The sequence below is a fragment of the Mesoplodon bidens genome (assembly GCF_964165515.1).
Source record: "Mesoplodon bidens genome assembly, chromosome: 11".
In the NCBI taxonomy this organism is placed as follows: Eukaryota; Metazoa; Chordata; class Mammalia; order Artiodactyla; family Ziphiidae; genus Mesoplodon; species Mesoplodon bidens.
The window spans coordinates 20,100,994-20,121,766 of NC_138167.1; the positions used below are offsets into that span (position 1 = coordinate 20,100,994).

The 20,773-nt window shown below is 38.5% G+C and overlaps 1 protein-coding gene across 1 annotated transcript in view; it reads right to left on the bottom strand.

Moving 5' to 3' along the window:
• Window positions 1–2,302: 2,302 nt before the first annotated feature.
• Window positions 2,303–20,773, bottom strand: part of LMNTD1 (lamin tail domain containing 1) — a 62,960-nt gene continuing 44,489 nt past the window's right edge. Inside the window, exons 8-9 of the mRNA XM_081250195.1 lie at window positions 7,976–8,039; window positions 2,303–3,232 (exon numbers count right to left, since the gene is read on the bottom strand). Coding sequence (XP_081106321.1) covers window positions 3,212–3,232; window positions 7,976–8,039 — 85 coding nt within the window. The 3' untranslated portion in view covers window positions 2,303–3,211. The remainder of the gene's footprint in view (window positions 3,233–7,975; window positions 8,040–20,773) is intronic.

The window sequence follows — 20,773 nt, forward strand, 5'->3', positions numbered from 1 at the left end:
TATTGGAGTACAACCGCCCCACAATGGTGTGTTAGTTTCTGCCCTACAACAAGGTGAATCAACTATACATACACATACATCCCCATATCTCTTCCCTCCCGTATCTCTCTCCCACCCTCTCCATTCCACCAACCCTCTAGGTGGTCACAAAGCACCAAGCTGATCTCCCTGTGCTATACGGCCGCTTCCCACTAGCTAGCTATTTTACATTTGGTAGTGTATATATGTCAGTGCCACTCTCTCACTTTGTCCCAGCTTACCCTTCCCCCTCCCCGTGTCCTCAAGTCCATTCTCTACATCTGCATCTTTATTCCTGTCCTGTCCCTAGGTTCTTCAGAACCAAGTGAATATTATTTAACAATGATCATTACTCGGATGTTTTATGAAATAACCCTCACTACTCCTGTAAGATGATTATAAGCAGAGTGCTGCCGCCAAATTGCAGAGGCAACAAAGAAGTAGCAAATTTCTGGGACCATGAGATAAAGCTCACTGCTGTCTAAGGCTGCTGAAGCCTAAATGATCAATCTTATACCTTTCCTTCAGAAACTTAGGAAAACAAAATGCTCCAAACCCACATTCTTTCTTTGTAATCCCTGAATAGTCTTGCCTGAGTATTACCACTTAGGTAGTTAATGACTTTTACCAGCAGAGGTAGGTCATTCTTCCCCTTCCTATACTATTCTAGAGAGACTGATAGCCCTTGAGCAGGAAGATAGTTGAGGCTTGTGCTAGAACACTCCATGGTGATGTCACTGATAAGAAATCTACCGCACTGAGCATTTATTTCTCTTTTTCTTGCAAGAGCAAAAGGTTATACACTTTCTGAGAGTTCACTTCACAAAAACAAGCAATACTTAAATGCACCATATTTTTGGTTATACACTTTCTGAGAGTTTGCTTCACAAAAACAAACAATACTTAAATGCATCATATTTTTGACCACCCAGAGAGGAAGCGTTCTTACAGAAGAGCTCAGAGGGGCTATTGTTATTGATGAAGTGTCAATGAATCAGATACATAGATGAAATTCTTCTGAAGCTACACAATCTTCAAATATAAGGAAGACTACTTGAGCTGAAATATGTTTTGGATTAGGAAACCTCTCCTCATTCGAGGGAAGTAATTGGAAACACCTGAGGCTCACATGCCATTTCTTTTATGTGTTTCTATCACAAATCTTTGAGGGAAGGAGGTTGGGAGGGATGCCTGCACGGGTGAGGTCGCTTATTGGCTTTAGTTCCCAGAGCCCTTTGGGTTGTACATTTATACTCCCAACTTGAACATGATAATCACAAATGGAGGCAGCTGGAAGAGATTATGAACCATGAAATAAGTTAACTTTGATTGTACACTCTCGGATGCTCTTGTTGTCTCCTCAAATACCGTGACTACACAGTTTCTATGGTAACTATGAAAAAGAAGAGCCTACACAATTTAGCCAACGTGTGACTCAAAGATCATACATAATGGTTCAAAGTGGCATAAGGTGTTATTGAGAGTTGTCTGAAAAGGTAGAAGTCTACTCCTAAGTGTCCAAAGACTAAAGAAATAATCAGTGTGGCTTGGTGACTAGAAAATATTTGTGCTTCATCATTATGCGTGGGTTAAATGTGAATCCTTTTTATCTCAAGCCAAGAAGCATATGACAAATTATTTTGTCAAGAAATAGAACTCTTCTCAGATGCATTAGACTGGCATATGGCTTTTCTTCCATCTTGGAAATACTTATCTGATTTTACTAGAGTTTTGTTTATTTACCATTTTAACTATTTTTAAGTGCATTCACAATATTGTGCACTATTTCCAGAACTTTTTCATCATCCTGAACAGAGGTCCTGTGCCCCTTGAACAACAACTGCCCATTCTCCTCTTGCTGACGCCTGGTGAAAGCCATTGTACTTTCCACTTCTATGAATTTGCCTATTCTAAGTACCTCAGAAAAATGGAATCCGGATATTTGTCCTTTTGTGTCTGGCTTATTTCACTTAGCATAATATTTTCAAGGTTTACCCATGTTGTAGCATATATTAGCATTTTATTTTTTTACTGGATGAATAACATCCTGTTGTGAGTATATACCATATTTTAAAAATCCATTCATCTGCGGATGGACACTTGGATTGTTTGCACCTTTTGTCTCCTATGAATAATGTTGCTATTAATATTGGTATACGTATATGTTTGAGTTCCTTGGCACATGACTTTTTAAAAATAAAGTATTTTTGGCCCTTGATATTTGGATATAATAAAACAAAACTCAATGATCACCACTAATGATCATTTTTTGGGTTATTTTACGTTTATTTTTTTAAACAGGGTATATCGGGGGAAGGTCCTCACTTTGCTTGCTCCATCTCACCTTCCAAGACTGTATATGCCCCATCTTCCTGCATATGTTATATAAATAAACAGAAATTAAATTAAATGAAGCTGGGCTACCAGGTATCGACAGGATTTGTTCTCAGAAACTTAAGCAATCATACCTTCTGCCTATAAAGAGGGACAACATTAAAAATGAGCAAGTTCATTAGTTCTTCAGCTTCTATACTCTTGATGGATATAGAATAAGATCTCCAAAGACTAAGAAGTGAGATTGTAAAAAAAAAAAAAAAAAAAGTAGCTCTATCAGATTATTTAATTAAAACACTCTTGGCATTTCCTATCTGTGGGATTTTGTACCTAGTATCACGAGGTGGAAGAGATTATTTTGGCTGAATTTGAGTTGCATGTAGGCAGGTTTAAAAACTCCCAACTAGTTACCCCATAGAAACTTCATCTATTACTTCCAGCCATTAGGAAGCCAGATTAACGCATGCTTTTGGGAGACAGATTCCAAGTGTAGAGGATCAGACCACAAGATTCAGAATTCCTGAAACATGTGCTTTAGGAAAATGCATCTGCAGAAATGGCAGAAGTTGTCGACCTAACAGCTGGGCAGGGTATAAAAGACTGAAATTAGTGACTAGGAAACTTCATGTGCATAAAATGAAAACAGTGATGGTTTTGCTTTTGACCAATGTTTTTCTTCATAACAGCCTAGAAAACAAATGTTTTAACTTGTCCACAAACTCTCCTGCTTTAAGAAATGGTTACAGGAAAATCCTGAGGAATTATCTTTTCTAAAGGAAACTGTGTTCTCGCTTGCTGCTGGCTTCCTCTCCTGTGTGGAAGGCAGGCTGCGTCATGTCAGGCATCCTTGTGTTGTTCTCTAGACTTGGATATTATTGTCCTGAACAAAAGATAAAATAGCAATGCATGATGAAATATAGTACAAACTGTAAGTATGTTGAAATTGTCATAGCAATATAAAGTAGAGATGATTAGTCTTTCCTTCTCATTAATCTTAAATTAAGACCAGGAAATAGCAGATCTAGATCATACTCATGGATGGGGGACAATAACAGGAGGGAGGAAATTATTCACTGATGCCTCACCTTTTGCCAGGGTGAAAGGATTATTCATTTTGCTCTCCTTCTAACTCAACTCTGTAACTTGTGTGCTTGTTCAGGTTACAGTTCTTGTGCTGATTTGTGATGTGCAGGATTTTTTGACTCCTAAGCAGTGTAGCTATTTCACTAACTGGTCATGGATACTATTTACTTCTGGTCTTAAATACGAGGATCAAAATGATTCTGAGACAACCAGCTTAATGACTTGTTTTTAAATGTTCACACCCTTCATTTCCTTCTTGGTGGTACTTAAGTAGTACCTAATTATCTTTGCCATTAAATATCTAAGATGTGCCCCAGATTTAAAATATATCAGGTAACATGCACACAAATGTAATAAAGAAGAGAAAGTTTTGTTTCTGTTTGCAATTGCTTGAGTCTCCTCTAGGAGACGTAGCAGGAGACTCCTCAGCCTGAGATGTTTATGTTCTACCCTCCTCTGTGGAAATGGAGCTGGAGACATCTGCATGGGCATGTAGTTTCCTTTAAACTATGGAATACTTCTGACCCAGCATGGTGAAAAGTCTAGATTGCAGGTCTTTTTATTCCTCCCGTACAACCTAGCCATGGCACAGTAAGGTGAGGCTGGGAAGACAGAGAACAGGGTAGCTGACAGACTTTGAAGGAAAGAAGTTATAGGAAACAACTATTCATGAAATTTCAACTGACTGAAGAATTTTGGAAATAGACCAATTTGAGGGCAGAGAGGAGAAAGGTATTAGTACATATATGGAAGGAATATATAACAAAATACAGATAGAAAACACTGACATCAGAAAATTTAATCATTAGACTTTCAAAACTCCTTTAGCAAGGTTTCATATTAAAAAGTATTAAATATTAGTCCTCCTTTCTATGTTGTTAAATACTGACTCTTAAAACTCACTATTTATGAGTTAAATACTCACTCATAAAAACTGTCCCCAGGATGAGAAATTGTTATGGAAGGTTCTTGTCAGGGTCCTAAGGAAGTTTCAGTGAAAGGCTAGAAGAACACCCCATGTTTGAGTTGTCCAATTTGGTCCATTCAGAACAATAAGTATTGTGTGAACACATATCAGTTCATGGAAGGATGCTATCACTGGTACTTTATTAGGAGTCCTAATACAATACACGAGAGTATCTCGTAAGTGCAAGAACTTTTGCCAATTGTGAACTCAATATCCCATGCTTGCAATTTTGGTGCTGTCTTCCCAGGTCCTAATCAACTGCGTCCTCTTGAAGACAGTGCTGGTGATATGTAACAAGTCCCACTTCTGCCCCTGATCCTTCTTCCCTCTTTATTCTGTATCCTAGATTGCTCATGTCTCCTAGCAATCTGAGAGTTCATGTGGCAGGTGGGACATGATGTGGCCTTGCTAGAGTTCTCTACTCTAACCTGTGGAAAGTTCTGTTTCTGCAGCATTCTGTGGCATTACCCATCTGCACTGCCCATTAGTCAGACAGCAGAACTCTCACACATTCCTCACAAAGAACTAAGCAAAGAGAGCGTTTGAGAGCTGTGACTCCAAGTGCAATGGCATGGAGTTATTCAATTGTAGCATAGACATGTGATTAGCAGTTAAAGAATCTAGAGATTGAACTTTGATTTTCTGTGTTTGTACCAATAATTGACATTCTTAAAAGCAATTTTGGAAATAGGACTTGAATCTTTTTTGGTGTATGGAGAAGTCTTAAGATTCTCATGATAGCCAACTCCTTTTTTGTAGCTCAAGACAATCTTTATTTATTTATTTATTTATTTTTGGTTGCATTGGGTCTTCATTGCTGCACGCGGGCTTTCTTCAGTTGCAGCGAGTGGGGGCTACTCTTCATTGTGCGAGCTTCTTATTGAGGTGGATTGTCTTGTTGTGGAGCACGGGCTCTAGGCGCGCGGGCTTCAGTAGTTGTGGCAAGTGGGCTCTAGAGCGCAGGCTCAGTAGTTGTGGTGCACGGGCTTAGCTGCTCTGCAGCATGTGGGATCTTCCCGGACCAGGGCTCGAACACATGCGCCCTACATTGGCAGGCGGATTCTTAACCACTGCACCACCAGGGAAGTCCCAATCAAGACAATCTTAATACTTGATTAGCAGAGTGATGTGGAAGAGTGTTGGCATTAGGCTAAGATTCTAGTCTTCACTTTGCCAGTCACTATCTAAGTGACTTTAGGAAAGTCACTGAATCTCACTGAGCTGAAGTTTCTTCAGCCATAAAAGGGAGATAATATCAGCCCTACCTACCTCATAGGTTCAAACTAGATAATGTGAAAACCGTGAAATCCTGTACAAATGTGTAACAATACAAGTCACCAAGGAATGGTCGTGAATATCATTGAGAACTGACTGATGACTTTGTCTCTGAACAGTTTTTCATGAATAGATATTACCAGACTCAGGAGCTGACTGTAATACAGAAATTATTCACTGACAAATGAAGTAAAACTTTGCTCCTAGTAAAGACCTCAGAAATATTCTGAGAGCACACTGATGGTCCATCCTAAAGATGTCACCAGATGGGGATGGAGGCTCTGAGAAGACAAAAGTAAGGCATCCAAGGAACCTAGAAATTTTCAAAACAGAGTGGATTAAAAAAAAAAAATCAGAACTACCAAAGAATCTCCCACAGAGAGTTTCAGTGAACAAATCTGTGACCATGGTAGTTAAGCAGAATAATGACTGAGGAAGACCAACAGAGGCTAAAAACTTTTGCCAAAATTATGTTATTCAATATCCTATGAGAGGATTCAGAACATTTTTTTCCAACCAAAACCAACAACAACAAAAAATCCTAGTTTATGTGTATAATAAAACTCAACTGCACATTCAGTATTCAGTATAATTCCCTTCTGGCTACAAAAGTGAAGGGTAATTGAATTGTAGAAGGGCTGGTTGCTAATGTCTATGGCAGATTTCAGATTCCATCCTTTGCATTTCAACAACATGCTGCTCAGGGCTATGCCAACTGGAAGAAATGGACCTAGGTATAGATAAAACTCTAAGACTTCTGGGAGCAGAGATTATATCAATGGAGGCCAGGGCTGGATTCTTCAGCTTTTTTTTTTTTTTTTTTTTTGCGGTACGCGGGCCTCTCACTGTTGTGGCCTCTCCCGTTGCGGAGCACAGGCTCCGGACGCGCAGGCTCAGCGGCCAGGGCTCACGGGCCCAGCCGCTCCGTGGCATGTGGGATCTTTCTGGACCGGGGCACGAACCGTGTCCCCTGCATCGGCAGGCGGACTCTCAACCACTGCACCACCAGGGAAGCCCTCTTCAGCTTTTTGCAATTAAAAAATCTTTAGTTTAATTTTGGCCCTGTGGTTGATTACTAGGTGAATTTTGGTAACTTGTCTCTACAGACTTCTGTTTCTTTCGCTCTAAAATGAAGTAGCCGTAATAAACCCCTTTACAGTCCCAATGTTCTACGAGAAGTGTCTGAGAAGAAAGGTTCTCAGAAGAATAGTAAGAGGTAGCCATCACATGTTTAAGAGTTTGGAAGCTCAAGGATAATGAGGCTGTAGAAATGGAGAGAGTGGGCTTGTAAAAAAGTAGGTAACCTTTAGAAAAATAGATGTTGATTAGGAAAAACCTAGGAAGAGACAAGCTGAAAGAAATTGAACAGCTGAGCAATCAGAGAAAACTGGAAAGGTTGGTACACAGACATGGGTAGCTAGTGGGACCATGCAAGGCCAGCAGGTTATGTAGAGAAGTAAAGTCACTTCTGCCAGCAGAGTTTAGAATACTAACAAGTTGGGGATCAGGTGGCTGTTACTTTATTCTTAAATCAAGGAGTGAATCTAAAGCTTAGAAAAGAAAAGAGCAAGAAGACATATAAGTAGGTTAGTCATGGACTAGGGCAACAAAGGATGTCAACTAGAGAACACTGACCAAAAGGATTCCTTGACCAAAAATCACCTTGTCATCAGCACTTTGGGGAAGAGTTAAACACAACCACTTACAAAACAGAAAGCCATTGAAATCTTCCTGAATTACTTAGATGTTGATGTCAGCATGAAAAAGATGAGGCAATGTAAGAAGTGACTGATTAAATGATGCAAAGTCATCTATCAACTGAGTAGCAGAGGCCAGAGTTCTTAATCTTCCCTTTCATCACCATTTAAAAGACACACAACTAGAGAGCTTCTGCAGTCTCTTTAACCAGAATAACTTCTGTTATGCTATTAATAATCTGTTGCTCATAGGAATTAAAATGCACTGGTATAGTTGTAAAATTGATTTTTTAGTACTTGAAGTGACTCTGGATTTCAGTCACTCTTACTTGTCCATCAACAAGGATAGGATGAGGATATAGGGCAAAAAGTGAAGATGTGATACTTCTTTGTTTCCCATTCTTAAAAAGTTTATCATACACCAGAGAGGACAAAAACTGATGGTTCCAAAAGCAACATAAATATTTAACAGAAAACTAATCACTACAGGATATATGAGAACAATCCATGTTCTGATGGCTCTTAAAGATGTATCTACAAATTATTTTAGTCATTAGTTTTCTGCAAAGAAGGCAAATTTGCAATATCTTTATATACTTACCTTTAAAAGTTGAATTGACTGCCTATTGCTTTTGTAACTCAGAGGTCCTGTTTTTCCTTGATCTCTGCAAACCCAAAAAGGAGGGTGGGAGGTGGTTAGGGCGATGGGCAGGATCCAGTCCTATATGCCAAGCATTGATTTTTCGCATTAAAACAAACCATGGAATAAACTAACAACAAAAGGATTATCTTTCATTTGAAGAAGAAATCTAAGGTTTAAGGACAGTATATAATGGTAACTTGAACTAAATGGTTTAAATACCACTTGAAAAGTATTATTTGATGATTAAGTCCAAGTTTTCAATGAGTCATGTTAAAAGGAAACATAAATTTCAAGATATAATTAATTAAAACTTTGAGAGAAGAAATATCTGGAAGATATATATATATATATATATATATTTTTTTTTTTTTTTTGCGGTGCGCGGGCCTCTCACTGTTGTGGCCTCTCCCGTTGCGGAGCACAAGCTCCGGATGCGCAGGCTCAGCGGCCATGGCTCACGGGCCCAGCCACTCTGCGGCATGTGGGGTCTTCCCGGACCGGGGCACGAACCCGCGTCCCCTGCATCGGCAGGCGGACTCTCAACCACTGCGCCACCAGGGAAGCCCCTGGAAGATATATTTTTTAAAACTGAAGTCGCAGAATAATTTTACCAGCCTGTAAAATTCCTCAAATGCTTTCTACAATTCCAGCAGCCGCAATGATGAAGTAGCTAGTGAAGGGAGGTACAGGAATAAGGCTTCATCAAGAGGGATATACAAGGAGATGTGTGGACAGAAGCAGACACTGCCTAGCCGGCCAATTTAGGCGGCTCTACTCTGGTGATGAATGAGGTGACTGATTCACCACCAGGGTAGAGTGGTGGCTTCCCTAACTTCCATATATTTAGGCAGGGATTGAAAGTCACTTTGTTGAAATAGAATTCCTACATTAAAAAAAAATGTATCACACTGAAATAGTGCTGGATGGATGACCACAAGTACAAATTACTTCCAACCCAGTGATGAGATGTTATTTTATTCTTGTAAAATATGAAAGGAAAGAAAAATAATATTCTAGGTACAGACAACAATGAGCTCCTCTGGAAAAAACCACTACAGGAAAGCTCTTCAGTTCTACCCAATTTTCTCTGTGAGCTCAGAAGAAGAACTATCAAGTAAAATTGCTAGTATTTGCTTACAAAGAAACAATATCCAGAAGCTGGATGTGAAAATGTGATTGGCAAGGAAGAGTAACAAAAGTGTAAGGTGTTTCTAGTTAACACAGTGTTTCCCTCAGCCACTAATAGGGTTCTAAATCCAATGAATCAGGATGCTGCTTGGCACATCACAGGGTAAAATTTCTGAATAGTGAGGTATGGACCTGGAATATAAACAGGCTTCTAAGATATTTTCCTTACATAGGCAGTGGTTTAGATAGAACAATCTGGTCATCACTTCTCATCTTCTGGAGCAATTTGTTGGCCTGAAACTGATTAAATATTTTATGTGTGTCCTTCCAGACTGACTAGCCTGAGGATGAAAGTTTTGAATTGCAACCTGAAAACGAGTTCTTCAGCAAAGTACTGTATTTTAGAGCTAAAAACACTTATAGAAAATTCCCATCTATAATTTCTGTAAGTTTAATGATGGGCTTATCACTGGTAGTGGTGTTTGTTTCCATTTCAGAGGTGATGGTAATTACTTGGGATTATTTGAGCCTCAAATATTTAACACTTAGTAACTTTAATCTGAATACTTTGACTTCCTAAAATAGTATTTTTTTTACTTGTGTGAAGAAATGGATCATTAATGACATACTTCCATAAATGAGATTATAATCTTTCATACCTTTAAAATACTTTTGTTTTGTAATGTTGAAATGTTTTGAAATAAAAGACCTAGTCATGAAGTTACACAATCATTCTGTCATTAAGACTAATATCTTGTCAATGGAACAGGATAGAAAGCCCAGAGATAAACTCATGCACATATGGTCACCTTATCTTTGATAAAGGTGGCAAGAATATACAATGGAGAAAAGACAGCCTCTTCAATAAGTGGTGCTGGGAAAACTGGACAGCTACATGTAAAAGTATGAAATTAGAACACTCCCTGACACCATACACAAAAATAAACTCAAAATGGATTAAAGACCTAAATGTAAGGCCAGACACTATCAAACTCTTAGAGGAAAACATAGGCAGAACACTCTATGATATAAATCACAGCAAGATACTTTTTGACCCACCTCCTAGAGAAATGGAAATAAAACCAAAAATAAACAAATGAGACCAAATGAAACTTCAAAGCTTTTGCACAGCAAAGGAAACCATAAATAAGACAAAAAGACAACCCTCAGAATGGGAGAAAATATTTGCAAATGAAGCAACTGACAAAGGATTAATCTCCAAGATTTACAAGCAGCTCATGCAGCTCAATATCAAAAAAACGAACAACCCAATCCAAAAATGGGCAGAAGACCTAAATGGACATTTCTCCAAAGAAGATCTACAGATTGCCAACAAACACATGAAAGAATACTCAACATCATTAATCATTAGAGAAATGCAAATCAAAACTACAATGAGATATCATCTCACACCGATCAGAATGGCCATCATCAAAAAATCTAGAAACAATAAATGCTGGAGAGGGTGTGGAGAAAAGGGAACACTCTTGCACTGTTGGTGGGAATGTAAATTGATACAGCCACTATGGAGAACAGTATGGAGGTTCCCTAAAACCTAAAAATAGAACTACCATATGACCCAGCAATCCCACTACTGGGCATATACCCTGAGAAAACCATAATTCAAAAAGAGACATGTACCAAAATGTTCATTGCAGCTCTATTTACAATAGCCAGGACATGGAAGCAACCTAATTGTCCATCATCAGATGAATGGATAAAGAAGATATGACACATATATACAATGGAATATTACTCAGCCATAAAAAGAAACGAAATTGAGATATTTGTAGTGAGGTGGATGGACCTAGAGTCTGTCATACAGAGTGAAGTTAAGTCAGAAAGAGAAAAACAAATATCGTATGCTAGCACATATATATGGAATCTAAGAAAAAAAAAAGGTCATGAAGAACCTAGGGTTAAGACGGGAATAAAGACACAGACCTACTAGAGAATGGACTTGAGGATATGGGGAGGGGGAAGGGTAAGCTGGGACAAAGCGAGAGAGTGGCATGGACATATATACACTACCAAACGTAAAATAGATAGCTAGTGGGAAGCAGCCACATAGCACAGGGAGATCAGCCCGGTGCTTTGTGACCACCTAGAGGGGTGGGATAGGGAGGGTGGGAGGGAGGGAGACGCAAGAGGGAAGAGATATGGGAACATATGTATATGTATAACTGATTCACTTTGTTATAAAGCAGAAACTAGCACACCATTGTAAAGCAATTATACTCCAATAAAGATGTTAGAAAAACCCAAAAAAGAAAACTAAACAAAAAAGTTAAGGTTATAACAACAACAACAATGACAAAAAATATATATATATATAAAGACTAATATCTTGGAACTCTTTATATGGTCATTAAAGAAACCTTTATTTCAGCTCTAAGAAGAGACATATAAATGGTTCTCACTTGTCTATTTTTTTAAAAAAGAAACTCCTACAGAAGTATTGTGATAGTGCAATCGGAATTTTCTGAAATCAAGCAACAGAAGAGAAAAATCATAACTTTTAAATACATGATTTAATATGATTTTCCTTTATAAAAGAATTCCTACTTTTTTGATATTATTATTTGATAATAAAAAATGAAATGAAACCCTTGGCATTTTGTAGTGTTCCTACAAGTAATTATTTTCTATTCAGCGTGATTGTAAGAGGTCCAAGTAATTGGCCTTCTATATTCCACAGGATAGTCAGGTATTTTGTTTTAAAATTTCTATTTATCAATTCATACAATTTCTAGTTATATTGTTGACTAGTACTGCCATATGTGTATATATATATGTGTATATATATATATATGTGTGTGTGTGTGTGTATATATATATATATATATATATATATATATATATACACATACATACATACACACATATATATTAACTGAAAATCTGGCCAGTCATAGAAGTGACATTCGATGTTCTAAATTCTTAATCTGGTAAATGTAAACAATGCAATACAGGTCTAAGCACGAATAAACAGAACAGATACTAATATGAAGGATGTATAAAGAAAATTTTTTCAAACTTGTATGTTTTGCTTTGTTACCGTCATGGATTGGAAGAATATTCTTTTTTTATTTTTATTTTTTTAATTTATTTATTTTTGGCTGTGTTGGGTCTTCATTGCTACGTGAGGGCTTTTCTCTAGTTGCGGCGAGCGGGGGCTACTCTTCGTTGTGGTGCGTGGGCTTCTCATTGCGGTGGCTTCTCTTGTTACAGAGCACGGGCTCTAGGTGTGCAGGCTTCAGTAGTTGTGGTACGGGGGCTCAGCAGCCGTGGCTCACGGGCTCCAGAGCGCAGGCTCAGTAGTTGTGTGCACGGGCTTCATTGCTCCGCGGCATGTGGGATATTCCCCGACCGGGGCACGAACCCGTGTCCTCTGCATCGGCAAGCGGACTCTCAACCACTGCACCACCAGGAAAGCCCTGGAAGTATATTCTTATGGGAAAAAACTACTTTGATCCCAGAACAGATAGGCTGGATCTATTGAAATGCAATGAGTCAGACCCACAGTGTAACTAAAGTAAAATTCCATAAATGTGATCTTACTATAGAGCTTACACTGATGAGATTTTAACTGTTCCATTCCTGTACACTGTTATCTATGTTCAAGTTTCATTTATTTTCTAACAGATTGATTTTTAAAGTGTGGCTTTGCAACCCTCAGAAACTAAGGAACATTTATTACTATAATAATATTTGTATGGAAGACGGTAGCAGCTGTCGAGTCCACAATTAAAATGAATGCCACTGCAGTGTGTAACATGGATGACAGATGATAGGCAAGCGTATTAGACAGTGTGCAAATACAGTGCCTTAAACAAGGCACAGCCGCACACTGTTAGCTTAAAGCAATGTCTGTAGGATAATCTCTGCCGGCTAGTTTCTGCCATTTGATTCGAGTTACAGAAGAAATCTGACAACGTTGTCCACAGTCTGTCAGCTATTTTCAGCAAGAAGAAAGCGCATGCTTGGACTGGGAACAATGGCGGCAGAACAATGCAAACACATCTGCTTTGTTAAAGGGTCCGAGCCTTTCTAAGAGCGACTCTATTATGTTGTGGTCAGTGCCTTGCCTCTGTGCTCTAATACAGTGGTCCCCAACCTTTTTGGCACCAGGGACCAGTTTCATGGAAGACAATTTTTCCACGGACGGCAGGGGGTGGGGTGGGGGGATGGTGTTGGGATGATTCAAGCGCATTACATTTATCGTGCACTTTATTTCTGTTCTTATTACACTGTAATATATAATGAAATAATTATACAACTTATATCATGCAGAATCAGTGGGAGCCCTGAGCTTGTTTTCTTGCAACTAGATGGTCCCATCTTGGGAGAACAGGAGACAGTGACACCCGAAGTGTGTTGCTTATGTTCAGGCTACTCCGTGATCTCGCTTTGGTCGCCGTCACTGCAGAAAACCCTGCTTCACAAAGACAGGATGTTGGAAATGGAAGCAGACTCCTCAGTGCTTTTGTGGCAATCTCAGGATATTCCACCTTGACTTTAATCCAGAATGTATGGAGATTTGAAGTTGTCTCAAACATACTTTTAAGGTCACTGCCATTTGCGATCTCAAGCAGATGATCCTCTTCTAGCATGGACAAAGTCGATTATTCACAAATGGGTTGTGGATCCATTCCTTCCCAGTTCAGAGGTCTTTTGTGGTTGGGAAGTAACACTCAAACTCTTTTGAAAGCTGAGACAGGTGATGCCCCAGATGGGAGAAAGAAGGCCCTGGCTCAGTCTCTTTTAAAGTCTCTGCTAATGTTTGAAACATGTCAAAAATCCCAATGTTCACTCGTCGCCCCCATAATTCCAGTTTGGCTTTGAATGCAGCCACTTTATCTGCCGACTTGAACATAGTTGTTGTTCTCCCCTGAAGTGACATTGCGTTCGTTGAGCAGGTTGAACATGTCACACAAGTAAGCAAGTTTTGCGACCCATTCTGTGTCACTGAAATGTCCTTCCAGTGGTGACTGTTTTTTGAAAAGAAATCTCTGGAGTGGCTCTTGTAACTCAGAAACTCTGGCCAGTGACCTACCTCTAGAAAGCCATCTCACTTCTGTGTATCAGAGAAGAGTGTGTGCTCTGCGTCCTTCTCCTCACAGAGCTGCGTGAACAGATGTGAGTTAAGGCCACGTACTTTAATGTGGTTGATCATTTTAATCACATCCTGCAAAACACTGTTAACTTCAGGTGACATTTTTCGGCTAGCCAGCATTTCCCTATGGATGACACAGTGCATAGACTCACATTCGGAAGCGACCTCTTTGACCTGAGTAGTGAAACCAGAAAACCATACAGTCATGGCAGCAGCAGCTCCATCTGTGCATATACTGACACAAAGTGACCAATTCAGTTTTCCTGTTATGTAATCATTCAAGGACTGTGGTGTTGGTTGGCAACAAAAGTGCACGTAACATATCCTCATGCACATCCTCCTGAAAAATATATCGCACAAAAACAAGCATTGTTGCCTTGTCAACATCAGTAGACTCGTCAACCTGGATTGAGTACCTCAGTGACTCATTAATCCTCTGTAACAATTGTGCCTCAGTATCCTCTGCTATTTCATCAATTCCTCTAGTTACGGTGCTAGCCAAGAGAGGAACACGTGCCACCTTTTGAACTGCAGTCTCTCCTAAAAGTTCACGACAGATCAGCAGAAGCAGGGTCAACTCTTCACCAATACTAAGGGCTTCTCAGCTTTAGCAACGCGGTTAGCCACTAAGAATGATGCTCTCAGTGCAGACACATTTGAGGAAGTGATGGCCTTTAACAATTGCTTCTGTTCTTCGTGTTCACGTTTTTTTTCTTCTGAGAAACTCCAAAGGCTTGTCTTTTAATGCAGGGTGCTTGGTCTCCATGTGGCGAAGCAGTTTTGAAGGTTTCATGGCTTTGTTGGATAGCCGGTCGCCACATATTATACAAAGCGGGCTTGGAGGACGTGAATCACCTGTTGCAATGAACCCGTAATTTAAGTAGGACTCTCGGTATTTTCTTTTAAATGCAGCTTCCTTTTTGTTGGCAGTCTTAGAGCCTTCCGCTGTCTCACCATTGGGTCTTTCCCCCTTTTCAAAGAAGCTCTCCAGCGACGTTTGGTTTTTACTCACTTTGGCTAGGATTCGCTTGTGGACTCACCAAAACTGTGACTGAGACAAGTGCGCAGTGTGGGAAAGAGGCACAGATGGAAGTGGTAAATAAAATAATGGGCGGGCCAAGCAAGGACTAAAATAAGTGGATTCTGACTTAAAACCTGCCACCAGATGCAGCTGTACAATTGAAGTACATCAGCTCACTTGCCACTATAAAGCCTGCCACCATATGCAGCTTAATTGTCACTTGCCACTCACTGATAGGGTTCTGATATGAGTCTGCAAGCTGTTGATTTATTGTGGTCTCTGTGCGGTCAGACCTCTCTGCTAATGATAATCTGTATTTGCAGCCACTCCCCAGCACTAGCATCACCACCTCAGCTCCCCCTCAGGTCATCAGACATTAGATTCTCATAAGGAGCGCGCAACCTAGGTCCCTCACATGTGCAGTTCAGGGTAGGTTTTGCTCTCCTATGAGAATCTAATGCCGCTGCTGATCTGACAGGAGGCGGAGCTCAGGCGGTAATGCGAGCGATGGGGAGCGGCTGTAAATACAGATGAAGCTTTGCTTGCTCGCCTGCCGCTCACCTCCTGCTGTGCGGCCCAGTTCCTAACAGGCCACAGACCAGTACCAGTCCATGGCCCAGGGGCTGGGGACTCCTGCTCTAATATCTCCAAGTGCATACTACATTCTATCAAAAATGTATTTCTTGTTTTTTATTTTTTTTAATTTTTATTGTGGAAGGTTCCATACTTACAGAAAATATGAAGGAATAATGCAACCGCATCTGTATACCTGTCATCCACATTCACTAATTAATATTTTGGCACATTTGCATTATCTATCTATGCTTATACCACACCAAACCGTTAGGAATCAAGTAAAGATTTCTGTATGGATCTATGAACAACGAATATAACCTCAATAAAATTAACACACCTAAAGAAAGAACAATGATTTGTCAATATCTAACATTCATTCTATATTTAAATTTACCTAATTGTCTTAAAAATGTCCTTTCTAGCTGAGATTTTTGTTTTCTTTTTGATCAGTAGTCTGTTAAGTGAAACTAAATGGTAGTGATCCCATGTGGGCCATCTCGTTTAGACTTAACAATGGCCGACACAAGATGGTTTCTCTCTATCTTAGTCTGGAGATGTGCCAATACAGGGCATTTAGGATGGCTTTTCTATCCTCAACACATGGCTTCATCCCTGACTTAAAAGATGGCAGCTCCACCCTGTAATCATGGCACAGAGGTGACACAGAGGAACACACTGTCCAAGGGCATGATCCAGATGCTGTGTACACAATTTCTGTTCACATTCTATCATACAGAAAGTAGACACATGGTTCCGCCTAGATACAGAGACTGAGAAAAACAGGCTTTATTCTTGGTGGCCATGCGTTTAGGTTTCCCTGGACCTATGGGTCTTGTGTCTAAACAATGGTTTAGGGGCAGTAATTAGCCATCTCTGCCGTGAGACATTCCTGGAAATGACTGAGCTCTGATGAACTATAATAAGACTAATACGTTGCAATATATTGATATGCTTAGACATATTTCAGGTAAGACTATTTTTCTCCTACACTAAATAAGCCTCATATTATTCACATTTATTTTGAGCTCATTAGTCTATTTTTTTAGGTTTTCTTTCTCCTTCCTTGTCAGGGTATAAGTTGTCAGTGTTTACTACTGTAACCATGCTTTCTTCCCTTTCTAATTTTCCTTTTCTTTGTCATCAAGTTTCTAAAAATAAACTTTTAGAAGTATAATATACATGCAGAAGAGTTCACAAGTCATAACTGCACAGCACGATGAAAGCAGTGATTCATGTAAACACCACTCAGATCAAGAAATGGAATATTGTTAGTATTCTAGAAGCAGTTTTGTGTAGCCTTCAAGTACTATTCCCTTCTTTCTTCCAGAAATAACACTATTCTGACCTTTAACACCATGGCATAGTTTTGTATGTTTTTGAATTTTATATAAATGGAATCATATAATATATGTTCCTTTCGGTATGGCATCTTTTGTTCAATATCATGCTTATATGATTCAATGGTGTTATTGCATGTAACAGTGGTTAGTTTTCATTGCTTATGGGATTGTATTAATATATCATAATTTATCCATGTTATTGTTGATGAACAATTGGATTGCTTCTACTTTTTGGTTAATACAAATAGAGTTGCTATGATTATTGTATTTGTCATTTGGTCCACATGTGTATGTATTTGTTAGGCATATATGATTCCTGGGAATAAAAATGATGAATTATGGGATATTTGTAAATTCATTTTTCTTGCCTTATTGCACTCGGACTTCTAGTACAATGCTGAACAGAAGTAATCATAAAGAGAATTCTTGCCTTGAGCTGAATCTCAAGGGGAAAACTTCAATTACTTCACCATTTAGTGTGATAGTTTGCATTAGGATTTTTGTAGATATAAAGGAAATTCTTTATAATCCTAATTTTCTAAGGTTCTCTCCTCATGGGTGGGTATTGAATTTTATCAAATGATTTTTCTATATCTATTGAGATGGTTATAATTTTCTTCTTTATTCTGTTAACTAATTAATTACTTTTCAAAGCTTGAACCAACTTTGCATTCTTGAAATAAATCCACTTTGTTTGTGATATATTATCCCCAAATAACCCATGTATCAAAGAAAGTCACATTGAAAATTAGAATATATTTTGAACTGAATGGTAATGAAAGTATGACATATGTCATGTGAGAAACACAACATTCGTATACTTTTCTTTCAGTGTTTATCCCAGATTCCAGCATGCATACTTGATTTACTAAAGTCTAATATAAATTGTTACTTTTACAACTTATTGGACAAATCATGGAATTTAGAGTACTTTAACTCCATTTACTCACCTCTCAATTTTTGTGCTATTGCTGTTGTTATTATAGGTTAATTGTGTCCCTCCTAAATATATGTTGAAGTCCTAACCCCTTGAAATTGTGAATTTGAAACTGGGTCTTTGTAGATGTAATCAAGTTAAGATGAGGTCATAGTAGATTAGAGTGTGACTTAATCCAATGACTGGTGCCCTTAAAAGAAGAAGGAAGTATGGACACAGATACACAGATCATGTGAAGATGGAGGCAGAGGTTAGAGTGATGTATCTACAAGACAAGAAATATCAAGGAATGCCAGTAACCAACAGAAGGTAGGAAGAGGCAAGGAAGGATAATCCCCTAAACCTTCAGAGAGAGAGTGTTTGGCTCTGGTGACAACTTGATTTGACTTCTAGTCTCCAGACCTGTGAGAGAATAGATTTTTTGTTTTAAGCCACCAAGTTTATGGTACTTTGTTACGGTAGCCCTGTGAAACTAATACAGTTGTCATGTGTTTAAGTTCTCTCTATATTTTAAACCCTATGAGGCAATATTAGTATTGTTTTGTGTAGTGAATATTCATTTATGTTGATCCATGTTTTGACTGCATTTTTTTTCACTTCTTCCAACATCTCTGTGCATCCTTCTAAGATCATTTTCTTTCTAGTTGAAGTATTTCCTTAATGTGGGTTTGCTGTTGATGAATTCTCTCAGCTTTTGTTTGCCTGAGAGTGTCTTTATTTCACCTCATTTTTTGAAGTTGATTTTTGCTTGGTATAGAACTCTAGGATAGTTCTTTTGAGTATATTAGCACACTGAATATTTCATTCTATTGTCTTCTGACTTCCATTATTTGGTTTTTTGAAGTTTTATTATAATATGTAGGTGTAGTTTCCTTTGGATTTGTGCTGCTTAGAATTTATTTTTCTTGTTTCTGTGGCTTGATGCCTTTCATCAATTTTTGAGATTTTTGTCATTATTTCTTTAAATATTACTTCTGCCCCAGTCTTGCTCTCCTGTCCTTTTGGGACTCAAATTATAAGTCTACAAGACCACCTTGTCCCCAATCTCTTTTTCTAACCTGCTTTGTTCTTCTTTTTCTTTTTCTTACTTTTCTATTCTTTCCTTCCTTCCTTCTTCCCTCCTAGATTTTGGAATATTTTCCACTCCATTTCATTTTCAACACTGCTTCCAATATTCTCTTTAAAATGCAGATATTACTCTATATGATGCCTGTTTAAAAACCTTCAGTGTCTCCTATTCTGTCTGTCCTTCATCAAACATGTGTTAAACTATTATGTGTCATGCGCTGTATTTAGTGCCATTTATGTAAATTAAAAATACATCAATTATACTATACATGTTTTATGAATTAATATATATGTAATTAAAGTGTGATAATGAGGACCAGAATGACTTATTCCTATTTCATATCAGAACTCAAAAGAAGATCAAAGGGAATTTCAAATTTATGGGATTTTTGGTAATGTGAAGCAATATGACAAAATGTTAGCATGCATTAATCTTGAAGGATAAGTACATGGGTGCTTTTAACGTTATCCTCTATACTTTCTGTATTTTAACATGTTTAAAAAACAAAATGTGCTTGGTATAAAGTAAGCATAAGATGTGTAGATGTTTCTTTAAAATTGTCTTAATTGTTAGTCTCTAAGCTCTTCTATAATATATTTGAGAGGCACAGTTAAAAACAAGGCAGCTATTCCCAGTAGAAGAGTCACATGCAACTGAGAATATTTCTTCTGTAACTCAGCAAACTAGCCTGTTTATCACTGTAGAGGGGAAGAAGCAGGATTGAAGAAACTATGAGTAAAATTGATGAATTTTTGTTTTATCTCTTTTTTTCTTTGTCAATTATTGAGGAGTGTGCTACTGATAGCAAATAGCCCAATGGTAGGCAAATTAAAAAGAGACTGGCTAATTAACAAACAAGGTAACTTTCCCTTGAAGAATCATGTTACATATTTTTTCAAGGAAATGAACTGTTGATTCAGTGTCTGCTGTTACCCAATCAATGATCAACAAGTTATTCATAACATCTGTCTCTTTGTGGCCATCTTTCTCAATTGAAATCAAAGAAAAACCCTTAAAATTCTGATATATATCTGTTAATACTGAAAATTTAATGAATAGAAAATTTAAAAAGTATGTAATGATGAACAGAGACCCTGAAGGTATCAAAACAACTCTCTTTTAAAATTATCATTACATAATATACAGATACAGGACTTCCCTGGTGGTGCAGTGGTTAAGAATCCGCCTGCCAATGCAGGGGACATGGGTTCAAGCCCTAGTCCGGGAAGATCCCACATGCTGTGGAGCAACTAACCCCGTGTGCCACAGCTACTGAGCCTGTGCTCTAGAGCCTGTGAGCCACAACTACTGAAGCCCGTGTGCCTAGAGCCTGTGCTCTGCAACAGGAGAAGCCACCGCAATGAGAAACTCATGCACCACAACAAAGAGTAGCCCCTGCTCGCCGTAACTAGAGAAAGCCCACACGCAGCAATGAAGACCCAACGCAGCCAAAAATAAATAAATAAATTTATTAAAAAATACAAATACAGTGAAATTTATGTTGAATAGGAAAAATTACTGAATAATCAAGGTGAGTTGCCACCACTATAGAAAGGTGCAACAAGAAAA